At 42.4% G+C, this 13,279-nt stretch overlaps 1 protein-coding gene across 4 annotated transcripts in view; it reads right to left on the reverse strand.

The window, feature by feature from the left end:
* Positions 1-12,952, reverse strand: part of OPLAH (5-oxoprolinase, ATP-hydrolysing) — a 35,063-nt gene extending 22,111 nt beyond the window's left edge. Inside the window, exons 1-8 of one of the 4 annotated variants that reach the window (XM_075211631.1) lie at positions 12,792-12,952; positions 8,457-8,519; positions 6,310-6,497; positions 5,009-5,200; positions 4,283-4,397; positions 3,080-3,203; positions 1,719-1,914; positions 651-816 (exon numbers count right to left, since the gene is read on the reverse strand). In XM_075211631.1, the coding sequence (XP_075067732.1) occupies positions 651-816; positions 1,719-1,914; positions 3,080-3,203; positions 4,283-4,397; positions 5,009-5,200; positions 6,310-6,477 (961 nt within the window). In that variant the 5' untranslated portion in view covers positions 6,478-6,497; positions 8,457-8,519; positions 12,792-12,952. Of the gene's footprint in view, positions 1-650; positions 817-1,718; positions 1,915-3,079; positions 3,204-4,282; positions 4,398-5,008; positions 5,201-6,309; positions 6,498-8,456; positions 8,520-12,481; positions 12,727-12,791 lie in introns of those variants that run through there. The other 3 variants (XM_075211629.1, XM_075211632.1, XM_075211630.1) reach the window with 3 other exon arrangements.
* Between the last annotated feature and the right edge of the window lie 327 nt (positions 12,953-13,279).

The raw sequence follows: 13,279 nt of genomic DNA on the forward strand, positions 1-13,279 counted from the left end.
CTGCGACATTTTAGAAACAATGAGGAAAGTAAGGCAAAAAAGGAGTAAATGTTCTCAAACCATGTCACAATGCAAGGGGTGGAAATTAGGTTATTATTGTGCACATAAGATAAATACTGGCTGTTTATTTATGCAGCACAGAAATACTCGATAGCTTTATTTTTACACTGAAATTTAAAGTTGATCTAGGACATGTCCTACCCCAAATATAAATTTATCCTCACATTTTAAATTTACCTCCCCCTCCAATGCAACATGGTTTTGCCCATGTGCAAAGTTACTCCCTTTTTATGCTTTGCTGTCCTTAATGATTCAGGCTTATAGGGTTTCAGTAATGAGAAAAAAAAATAAGTTATCAGTTTGTTTTGCTACCTCTAGGTGGCAGCATATGACCACTTATTAGGTGATGTACTGTACACAACTAATCTTTCATTTTTAGTCGCTATATTCCTGTGGAAACATGTGTTATAATCAGTGAGGCAGGTGCTATTTAGTAAACATTTTTGACATATACCATATATTTTAGCTAAATCTAATGTGATGATAAGAAAAATCCCGATACAGAATTCAATTTATAATTTTATCTTGTAAACCCGCAATAAATTAAACACTGTAATTTGCCTGTCATGGGCAATAATCATCAATCTCACCTCCCATATCGAAGCCAATAATGGGCTGGGGATTGTCAGGACGATAGGTAGTAATGGCGTAACCTACCACTCCCCCTGCTGGACCAGACAGGATGGCGCGAGACCCACTAAAGCTTTGCATCGGTGTCAGCCCCCCGTCTGAGCGCATGAAGAGGACCTGCAAATCCTGCAAGAGAAGGAAGCAAAATGCATCAATGTTTGAAACTGTAATAGTGTCACTGTCCAGTAGGGTGCGATGTGATGTAATTAGGTGATCAGTAAAAGCAGGTCGCGGGATGTCAACAATTTGGTTGGAAAAAGTTCAAGCCGGTGTTAGAAGATGCGGTAGTGCCGAGATGCCGCGACTCAGTGCTTTCAGCGTCCCAGCCGTCACCATGACAAACAAGATGTCACTTCCTCTTGTCCCGGCCATCACCTACGCAACAGCCATGACGTTCTCTGCATATCGCCACGTCCCGGTATTAGGGAGCAGCCGGGTGCGTGCGCAGATATAATTAATTATTATTACTCCTGGGGCTGATTCTGTCCCCTGTGTCCCTGCTCTCCTATTGGACAAAGTGAGTATTTAAGGCAGGGAGGGTTTAGCCTCCCTGCTGGTTATAGCATCCTGTCCTACAGAACTTGCTGACCAGCTTTCCTGTTCCACTGTTCATCTTGTTATTCCCAATCTAATTGCCCATTGTGACCTTTGGCATTTCCTTGGACCTCGCTAGAATTCTTGTGCCCCTTGACCTTTGCCAGTATCTTAGATTTCCACGTTTACTACCTGCCTCGACCTTTTGGCCTGTTTATCGTTCTCCACGCCCTTTGACCTGCTCCTGATACCTGCCTTCAGTATTACGGTTTCCTCTACTTTGCTCTGCGGTTTGTTTGTGATAATCTTCTACTACTATAGAGCAAAGTCCTGAGGGCATCCGAGTACCTCCAAACAAACCAGTTCTATGGGGAAGGCGGCTGCTATAGGTGAAGATCTCTACCAGTTAGGTTCTAGAAGCTTTCTAAACAGCCGTTAGCCTTATTATCTGGTCATTAATTAATACAAGTGATATAATATATCCCGTGTCTCACCTTAAGGTGGTTCTGAAAGCCGCTGCGGAACCCGTCCAGATATCTCTGTATACACGGGGTGAGGTAAGCATCGGCACATGCTGTGTACCCCCTGGGCACCATGCGGATCATTGGCATTACCTCTGAAGAGAGTGATACATGGGTGAACCCCATGGAACGCGCCAGTTCTCCTACTTGTTGTTCGTGTGATGACCACCTGAGGGCGATATATTCATGGACAATTATACGTCTGTGGTTCGTTGTCCTGCACAGTATAAGCGGACCTCAAAATAGTCATCTATTTCGACATGAGGAACAATAGCTATACTCACTGGTTGGGCCCTGAATGTGACTTTCTATTCTTCTTATTATGACTTGGAGCTAGTTATAGCACAAGTCTAATCAGCTTAGAAGAAATGGAGGCAGCTATTGATAAGGTTAATATATTTTCTGGGTTATATGGGTTCAATAATCTATATTATTAAATACTGATAGATAATCTGATCCCATACCCGACTTAGTTACTTAATAAAGTAATGGATAATTCTAGCTTCCCAAAAATAAATTTGCTATATCTACAGTGACCAAAGAAACTGCCCCATTTTGTCGTTGGATACAGAAGATAAAGAGGGCGGCAAAGTTATAGCTGCAATAATAACGCCAATGACACCATTTATAATTCATCAAGAACAGGTCAGATTTATGTTCGGTAGATGAGTCAGTGATGGTACAAGGAGATCGGTGGGTTTGATCCACTAGGGAACCACTAATTAACCACATTCTCTGTCCTTTCCCTGGAGGTTGAGGATAAGTTTGATAGAACTTGAGTAACTAAATCTAGTTTTACAGTAAATGGGAGAGGAACTTAGGAGAACCTAGCAAGGAGCCCTGAAATTCTGTGTTTAAGATGACAATTCTACAGAAAATTTTATTTTTTTATTTAAAAAAATCTTCAGATTATTATTCATTTAGGCTTGTTTCTATAAAAGAACTTTCAAAAAATCTGCCTGAGAACAAGATCACATATTATAAATAAATAAATTAATGAACAGGAACGAGGGACTCCACATTTCTAAAGCTGACAGGTGAAATACTGGTTGAATAACCACGTCTATCTGATAAATGGAACCTATTGTATGTTAGATACAACTGCAATAAATGGTATCTAACACCAATAGATGCTGCTATAAAAGCATCACTTTCAAAAAGCGTTAAAGTACCATTATACATTCTAGAATGTTTGATTCCAAATCTTAATATCTAGACCGATGTAGGGAATGAGATTACAATATCTTCACAGTAATGATAAATTAATGTATTTTGAACAGGTTGTGACTGAATTAATCCCCCTAGGACAGCGCCCCCTGCAGTCCCCCACTCACGTGTACGAGTGCATAAGAACCACGGCCAGGCTGTGAATCCCCCGGGACAGCGCCCCCTGCAGCTTGATCTTCAGATGCTCCAGGTTGATTGGCTCCCAGACCTCAAGCGTATCCCCTGTAGAACCTGAAAACAGAACACTTTTCAGGATGCTTCCTGCACCAGGCTGATACACAGCAGTGTGTGATGAGAGAAGAACGAGCCGGACAGGTTCTAACCAGTGATACTCCCAATGACAGGATACCAACACTTCAACGCTGCAGTACCTCTTTTTTCCTTATAAACAGACATGGGACGACCAAGAGAAAACACTACATTGCCATAAATCTAACTGGATTCTTACATATGTATTATCAGGGACAATGGAAATACACAAATGCACAAAGAGCCACCAGGGGGTAAATGCATCAAGCTGAGAGTTCTCCGGCGGGTTTGAAAAGTTGAGATGTTGCATGTAGCAACCAATCAGATTCTAGCTTTCATTTTGTAGAATGCACTAAATAAATGATAGCTAGAATCTGATTGGTTTTTCAAACCCGCCCGAAACTCTCAGCTTGATACATTTACCCCCAGGACTGAAAATAAAGAAGAGACATTGCAGGAATTATTGCGCTGTAAGGGACTCCGCACTCCATTTATAGTGTATCCTGCAGCGCCATTTAGGTTGCGCAAATGCACCTATTTGTGTACATATCGCATACATGGGTTGTAGACTTAGATCTTGTGGGTCCACATGGTGAATGGAGTAGAATCATCACTTCACCAGTGAAGCCCCAACCCCTTATATATACTCATCTTCCCTGTAAATGCCCTCTGTCCAGTCCTTATATCTTATTTATACACTGAGTGCAATACAAGGCACATACCTACACTATTTCCAGCATGCAATGCCCAATCCTTCCAGTTCTTCCCATCAGAAGATCCTAAATTTTGCCCCCCTGCAATCAGAGCCATCTTACCCCGCACATTCATGCACTTACCTGTATAAATGGGCTGATTCACACAATAGGCATAACTGCAAGTCCCCTTTATAGCGTCTCTAAGTTTGTTTAACTTAGACATCTCAGGGAAGCAGCGATAGAAGCAGAGAGACAACTGCACTATTCCCTCAGACATGTAACATGATTTATGGGGGATAGATGAGGACACGGCAGTGCTGTGCTCCCAGTCATTCATTACACTTACATCCACAGCGCACGTCTCACCTATGAATGTCCTCAGAGAAGGGTCCTTGGCGAGACGACAGCCATCTTGTTGTAGAACAACTCTCTCTTCCACCTCTATGACCTCTTCATACAGCACCTCCGGCATCTGAACCTCCTGCAATATGAACCACAGACACGTTCTCCTGAAGGTGTCCTGCAGGCCATTTATACAGGATAACCTTTCTGTAACTGATGTGGAGTGGATTCTATATATAGCTTGACCCAAATAAAGATCAGTGGTTCCCTGAGACATCAAAATACAACATGCAGAAATGGATATTTATTATGTATAACTGAATCAGATCATGTCCAGTCACAATGTATGTAGATATTATATTTAGTCTCAATGACAGATAAGAAGACCAATTCTTTGAGAAGAAGACACTAAGTAACTATTTGCAGAATCGTGGTCCTGCAGTAACTCTGCAGGAACTAAATGTAGCAATTTCAAGCTACATCTAACTTCTTGTTAGTACAGATATAGGACATACTATCTGGAATCTTTAGGGGTTTCTAGATATAGAATTTGGAGCATCATGACAAACATTTCTCCACACTGTCTCCACAATCCTCCTCTTCATTGAATCTGTTAGCAGAGCTCCTAGCAGTGATTATAGGAGAAGGCGCTTGGTGTATGTTTGTATGTATGTATGTATGTATGTATGTGAATGAACAAACAGCAGGAATAACATCCCATCATATCTGTCATTGAGCATGTGGACTTGCCAGGTCGAAGATCTTGGGTCGAGCCTGGTTCCCGATATGGAGCAGGTCCCTGAAGCCTTTTGTGATCAGCAGAGCGATCCGTTCCCCCTTCCTCTCCAGCAGGGCATTGGTGGCCACAGTGGTCCCCATCCGAATCCATTCAATCCGCTTTGTGTCCAAAGGACGGTCCTGGGGGGACACGCAACCCGACTCCTGCAGGACACACAATGGGAACAGAGACGTCGTACCCTCAAATCAACAGGTACGTTACTGGTTTTATTTATCAACACGGCTATCTATAGAGCCAGCCTACTGGGGAGCGCTTCACAATGGCCGTTTACCAATATTTACCCTTTGGCCGACATTGAAAACTATGCAGTAAATTCATTAAAAAGTGAAAATCCTACTGCTACTGAAAACAGCATCTTTTCACTTCGCCCTATATATTGGGGGTTACGCCTGGTTTGGTTTGGTGGCCCCTTATCCACACAGGGAATCATTTCCTCCTCTCCCCCCCTTTGAATTGTGTCACTGACTGGTTAATTGTACCATTGGTTTAATGACAATTATAATGATCATGTTTTGCATTCCTGACACTGATTGAATAAGAATGATTGGATTGTGCTCTGTTAGTAATAAGTCACAGCCCAGGTTTAGTTGCACCCACCTAAGCCTGGTAATAGGACCAGGGGTGACCCTGGCAGAGAGCTGTTGGTATAGTTGGGTTATAACTTGCATCATGGGTTCATCCTGTGCTGACAGCTCACTGCTTGGGGAGATACAGTCCTCACCCAGGAGCAGTGTTTGTACTTGGGTTTGGTTGGTGTCTGGTTGCCTAGGCTTGTGGATGAGGTCTGAGCACAAGTGAAGCATTCATAGTATTATCTGCTGGTCTAACAAATGCTCAGACACCCAGCTGCTGCCATTGTTCCTATCTCAGTGGCCTGAGTGTAAACCTGAAAGCAGATCCAGGTTATCCCAACGTCACAAGTCTCCATCATCAGCGAGTATTTGTATTCACCTCCTAACAGGTGTATATGGGTTCCTACAGGTCAGCCGGAGCCGTATTTGCATGAATGCACCTTTATTCTATTCTGTCTGTGTTTCACGCCCCTTCTCTCTCACATCTGGCTTCTCCAGGGACAGGCGTATAAGTGCCGGACTCACGCAACTTTGTATAGGAGCCACTTTTTAGGCACAGAGCAAGTTCACACAAGCTATGTAAACTGGCCTACACCCCATTGTGCACCAGCCCCTGTGAGTCTATAAAAGGGACTGAATGGTTAATTAGAAGAAACAAATTGCAGTTCTGCGTCACTCACCTCTTCCAGGATCCGTCGGATGCCCTCGGTGGGGGCATCCTGGTAGTTGGCTGGGTCCTCAGACAACAATTTCATCACACGAACCTTTCCCCCCGGACACCGGGCAAACACATCGGTGAATGTCCCACCGCGGTCTATGGCAAACTGGAACTTTTCTAGGTCCCCCATTATTTGTCGGACGTCGCTTGCTGGAGACGGGACAAACATGAGAAGATACAAAGTGATCAATAAGTTACAATATAAAATGTTATCTTTAAAATAGAATTTCTCTTTATGTGCATCGGTGATTGTGATTCCAACAGTCATTGTTTGTTATAAAGTTCCTTCTCTTTACTACAGTGTTATCTGCCTTTTACAACTAACCAAATCTATTCATAGACAGCGGCAGTGATTCTATCCAGCTGAGCTAACATTCCTCTTTCTGTCTCTATGTAGGATCTTGTTCAAAGCGATTTGCATTTCTGCTAAATAAGGGAACACTGCTCAGGGGGTAGATTTATGAAGTCCGGAAACAAACGCCTCTAGAAGATACCCTGAGTGTAAATGTAACACAAACAAAACAATATCATTCTGTATCTGCACTTATAGAGGTGTTTCAGTGTTCTCCACCCGGTTAGTTTTACTAGCCACCCGGCTCTTGGGGCCCAACAGAGTCCTATTATAATAGAATAAACCATTGTTTCTCCTATTAGAACAGGCACTATGTGAGTACTACAGTCAGCAGTGTGTGTGTTAGACTACCAGCCTGACCAGTCCTGGCAGGTGTGTGCAATAATCTCCTAAATTTGACAATCAGCCCCACCCGGCTCATTCTTAATGCCACCCGGCTGCCAAAAGTTTCTGATGAGAACACTGTGTTTACTCTGCGTTTAGCAAATGACCTGGATTTTTTCCTATAGTTTAAAACAGCCTCCAGCAATGTTGCTGTACAGAGTATGCTGGTACTTGTAGTCCATCAACAGCCGGAGAGGTACAGGCTTTCCACCTTTGGAGTACGATTAATGCGCAGGATGGTGTCTGGGTAAAGACCTTACACAGCAGATATCTCCCACATTCCTCTAAGACAATCATTACCCCTGCGCTCGTAGATTTGTACAGAGCTGCAGGAACATTTCATGGTTCATGTGAGACATAATTTGAGTCCAACGTAGAAGACTTTGTGCTGGATGTGGGAACCGCCTTCCCCCAGGGTTATATAACACAGCTGTTTGGTTATAATGGTTATATAATTATAATTAACCATTAGATGGACAATTTTACTTTGTACAAAGGATTATTGAGAAATGTTTAGGAGACAAGAAAGAGTTGATCTTAATTTAATATCCCCGCTCTGGTCTTAAGACCACAAAGCGTTCTGCTGAGCGTGCGCTTGTGCCGAACCTGCGCACAATGAGAAGAGGTCCCCGCTCTCCTGTTTTGATAAAGGACCTAGAGCAGAACCTGAGCCCTTATCCAAATTTTGCTATGTAACCGGGACACTTCTCTGCCCATCGATACCATCATGATAGGGGAGGATGCACACACCAGTTGGTCAATACTTCATTACTGTGTTTATGTAAAGGGGTTCTCCATCTATAACAAAAAAAATGACCATGTACTTATTAAATGAGTTGTTTTCACTCCTGTGATCTGGTGACCCTGACAGCTAGGTTCAGATTGTGCAGAAAGAAGACAGTTTGATGTCCCACCGTCCTGCCTACGGCTTGGTCCTATTTCACTATGCAATGCCTTCAGGAGGGAGGAGTCAGAGCTCAGACTTCTATCGTTTCAAATTTGCTTGATACATGTCAGCTAAAATTCTCAGCTCACAAGAAGGTATTTACAGAAAAAAAACTTTAATACAAGTTTATTTTATACCTGTAAAATTAATACAAATAATATAACTACTATATGTTGTTTTAATCTATTTAATATAGTTTAATCATTAAAAGTAACATTTAGCCAATAGAATGCTGAAGAAACTCTCTCCTACGGAAAATTGCTGCCACTAACATTAATGGGCAGATTTAAATAAGCGCGAGGTGCCGCAATGTGTCTCCGAAACAGTCCGCGGAGAGACATGGCGGTGGAGATTTTGCCAAAATCTCTGCTCACGCTGCCGTGCGTCCCATAGAGATGCGAGGGGAAATGAGCATAGATCTTCGTACCGTATTTGCCGGCAAAGTGTGGAGCGTTGTCCGGAGGAACCCCGCGGCCAGTTGAATCTGCCGCTAAGAAGGAAGTAGAGGGGAAAAGTTATGAAATATAAATTGCTGAAATTTTTTTTTTTGAAAAAGACAAATCTCTTCAATAAATGGTATACTTAACGTGAACAGCTGTCGATAAGACAGCCTCGCTGAATTACACACACTGCCAAAAAATATATATGTTATTTTCTAGATAGACCAATGGAGAGACAGTGGTTTATCTAGAAGCTGGCACCTCTCACTGGTGGAGATAACGAAGCTGAGCCATATTCTGCACGAGATGTGTTTGCAGGAAATAATACTATATTTATCATGCCACTGGGAATAATTGTATTTCATTTGTGGTCTTATGGAGACCTTAGATCTTGTGTTTTACTGGGAAACATCAAGGCCAAAAAAAGCGTAAAGATTAATATAATTTCCAGAAGTGTTAGATGTTTACCTCTAACTTGGAGACTGGAACTTTGTATTTATTATTTACACGTCATATTTGCAGATTTTAGGGTATAACAAATGTCACTTTTACCCCTTTCCCAAACCTGCTGAATATTAACCACGAATGGGCAATCTTCCCATTCATTTTAAAAACGGCTAGTCTGAAAAAAATTATTTATTTCATCCCTTAAATATATAGGGAATAGTAAAAAAAATCCCTTTTCGATGACTTGTTCTAAGAGCATACACTTCAATTTCCTCCTTATGTACTATAAGTGTGCTATCATTCCGGTGTGTATGTAGTTATTACAACCTGCTGTGAGGATTGGTACTTGGATGCCAATAAGATCGATTCTGCACTTCCATTAACTTTTCTAGTTGTCTGTATGTACGATACCAATATACGATGTGATGTATTGTAAGTTTTCAATCCTGCCCTTTAAAATATTATCTGTAGTATTTGAATGGTAATTTCTTATCTATTTCTCAAGAACTTTGAGTGTCGGTTTTCCATAAGTAAATTTATATGAATTGTTATATTTTATATTCATTTCTGTATTTAGATTTACACATATTTAATATATTCAATTCATTCATTTATGGTATTTACATCCTATGCTGTATATTAAAGTCATTCAATTATTTTCATAATTTATATTAGTCTTATACAGATCTTTCCAGCTGAATTATTCCATATAAAGTCCCATTTCCAGCAGGAACAAGAGCTCTGGGTAATTATTAGGTATTTATATTGACACAACGCTGTCTTTTAATCCACTTACAGTATTCACATACAATATGACTGTTCGTGTAATTAATCTTTTAATTTTTACATAAATCAGTAATAATTTAATTGAATATTTAATTTCCAGAGTGATTTTGAGAGCTATATTCTACATGTATTCTCCATGTTTATGTCATTAATAATGAACTCATTTTCTTTGCATGAATTTGGTTTCTCACCACTGTACAAGTTCCTGTATTTATTTCTTGGCTGGAGCTGCACTTTTTGTTCTATTACAATCTCTCTCCGGCAGCAGAAATCTCTGATTTCCAGCTCACTGACCTCTCGCTGCTCACGGAGGTGAGAAGTGCTGGCACACAGCTTGTTTGGATTAGATAAACGCTATAATCTGTAGAAGGCAGCCCCTGGCATAGACCCAATGTGTAACTGGTGAAAGAGATTCAGCAAATATATACAGCGATCAGCCACAACATTAACACCACTGACCAGAGAAGTGAATAACATTGATGATCTGGTTACAATGACACCTGTCCAGTTGTGAGATATATTATGCAGCAAGTGAACAATCAGTTCTTGAAGTTGATGTGTTGGAAGCAAGAAAAATGGACAAGCGTAAGGATCTGAGCGACTTTGACAAGGGCCAAATTGTGATGGCTAGAGGACGGGGTCAGAGCAACTCCAAAACGGCAGGTCTTGTAGGGTGACACAATGTCCGCGGAGGGACAACGCGTTTTACCAAAATCTCTGCTCATTTTCCCTCATGTCCCACACAGGTGCGAGGGGAAAATGAGAGGAGAATCTGTCCCATATTAGTCGGCATTGAGGCGATGTCCAGGACAAGTCGCTGCTAACTGAATCCCCCCCTAAGCGGCATATTCAATTAAGATGGCAGATTGCAGTTGCGCGGAGCTGCGCACATAAAGTGCCAATATGGTACCGCAACATCGCATGTACTGGGGTGCAAATAGGACCACAAATGTGACCTTTAAATGTTGCCCCTTTCATAAATTATTATTGGCCCGGTTATCAATGAAATAATATTTCTCCCATAATATAATTATAAAATAATATTGCACTCTTAATATAATCACACTTTTATTTTGCACCCCTATTATATGCATACAATAATTTTGCTCCAAGTACTACAAGTGCCAGCATGCCAAAACGCTTAATGGCAGCCTGGGCATGCTGGGACCAATAGTGCACCATGGACTAGTGCTGCGGGTTTCCCTGGTGTAGTGTCGTCAGCCCCGGCTGACGGCACTATATGTAAATTCGTGGGAACACCAAGATTTCTGTCCCCTGAATTTTGCCTCCACCTACATTTACGATTCTGGTGTTAGTGTAAATTGTGTCCTGCTCTACATAAGCCCCTCTGTCTTTCTCATACTTTGCTGTCCATCTCAGTGCGCTCTCTCTGTCTTCTGGCTCTCAAACTCTGCTCTCTCATAACCTGCTCTGCCGTCCCTCTCACACTCTGCCATCTCTTTCTGTACAGTTCTGACTCTTTCACAATCTACTGTGCTGGATCTCTCACAGAATACCGTCCCTCTCACAGAATACCCTGCCGCGTCCCTCTCACGCCGTACCCTGCCGCGTCCCTCTCACGCCGTACCCTGCCGACCCTTCTCACGCCCTACCCTGCCGTCAGTTCTCACGCCGTACCCTGCCGCGTCCCTCTCACGCCGTACCCTGCCGACCCTTCTCACGCCCTACCCTGCCGTCAGTTCTCACGCCGTACCCTGCCGCCGTCCCTCTCACGCCGTACCCTGCCGTCGGTTCTCACGCCATACCCTGCCCTCGGTTCTCACGCCGTACCCTGCCGCCGTCCCTCTCACGCCGTACCCTGCCGTCGGTTCTCACGCCATACCCTGCCCTCGGTTCTCACGCCGTACCCTGCCATCGGGTTCTCACGCCGTACCCTGCCATCGGGTTCTCACGCCGTACCCTGCCACCGTCCCTCTCACGCCGTCCCTCTCACGCCGTACCCTGCCCTCGGTTCTCACGCCGTACCCTGCCACCGTCCCTCTCACGCCGTCCCTCTCACTCCGTGCCCCGCCGTCCCTCTCACGCTATACCCTTGCTCACCAAGTGTTTCCTCCTATAGTTACTGTAAGGAGCTCTGCTAAATAATTTAATGAGGAGGGGAATGTCAGGGGCAACTAGTTACAAAGACAAAAATAGCATAATTTATGCACTCTCCAAGTTATGGAAAACACCTTATCAGAAAAACCTCAAGTCCAAAGTTTTGGAGAATAGATTTGTGTTACTTATTATAATACACATGTTTTACTAATGACCACTGAAATGATGACATCATAACTCAAATATATGTGATGGCATCATTTATACAGATATTATTTACAGTTCATACATATATAGGCATCACTTCTGCATTATATTCTACTACTTTCCCGGATGGTGAATCAATACTACCGAGTATTACGTCTTAACATTACCCCTGATAAACGCATGGTCTAGTGTCACCACTTCTCTTCCTATGAAACATACAGACAAATCATATAGCTTGGTGAGCACAGACTGCAAAGGGACAGTGATAGAACGGAGCACAATCAGTGCAAAAACAAAAACAGAGGGTATATATATATATATATATATATATATATATATATATATATATATATATATAATATATATAAAAAGATTTATACGTATATACATTTATTTTTCTTATTTGCAAATCCTCTCAGTTGCCTGTATAAATCCCTTGACTCACACCAGAGAATATAACATACATGTGTACACTGGTTGTATTATGGATCTGCACTGCTGTCAGTGTACATACCCATCTGCTGTACAGCATTCCCCGATTCTGTCCCTGGCTACGTCCTAGTCTCTGGCATTTTCCTGCTCTCCTGGATAGAACACCTGTTTTGCAAGGTCAGTGAGTAGAATTGCTGCCTCCTGATGCAGATCAAGGACAGATAATCCCAGTAATGATCCCAGAAACACTGAGCCACTGATACTAATTACACATTGCTATATGTGCATGGTATCAGACCTTGGTACTTAGCATTGCAGACTGGAATATGCAGCATCACAGCCTAGTGACACCACACCCAGGTGTGCAAGTATGTCCAGGTGAGATATATTACCTGCAGTGTGTATAGACGTCTGTCTGTACTCCTCTCCTGTACACTGAATATTCAGTATATCCACAGCCTGCAGATCTCTCACCTCCAGCTCTTTAGTCTGCTCACTGACATGTCATATAAAGTCTATGCTGCCAGTGTGGCCTTGTCACATGCACTAAAAGAGTTAAAAGCATTCCACAACCAAGGTTTATAGACACGCCTCCCCGGCAGCCAATGATAAGCAAGAAAAGCAAAGCAGCTACATGTGATTGGCTGGAGTTGAAGACAAGCACAGCCCTGCAGTCATTGAGTTATATTGAGGAATAAAGGCACATGTATGCATAGCTGTGTACTGTACATGGGAGCACAGGAAACCGTGTTATACATGACAATCTAATACGTATACACATATGAACTAAATCCAGGGACAGACTCACAAAAAATACTATAAAAAAGTGAATAAATATTATTTCCTGTATATAAATGTGCTTACCTATGTAATGATATAT

The sequence above is a fragment of the Mixophyes fleayi genome, chromosome 5 (assembly GCF_038048845.1).
Source record: "Mixophyes fleayi isolate aMixFle1 chromosome 5, aMixFle1.hap1, whole genome shotgun sequence".
Classification (NCBI taxonomy): Eukaryota; Metazoa; Chordata; class Amphibia; order Anura; family Limnodynastidae; genus Mixophyes; species Mixophyes fleayi.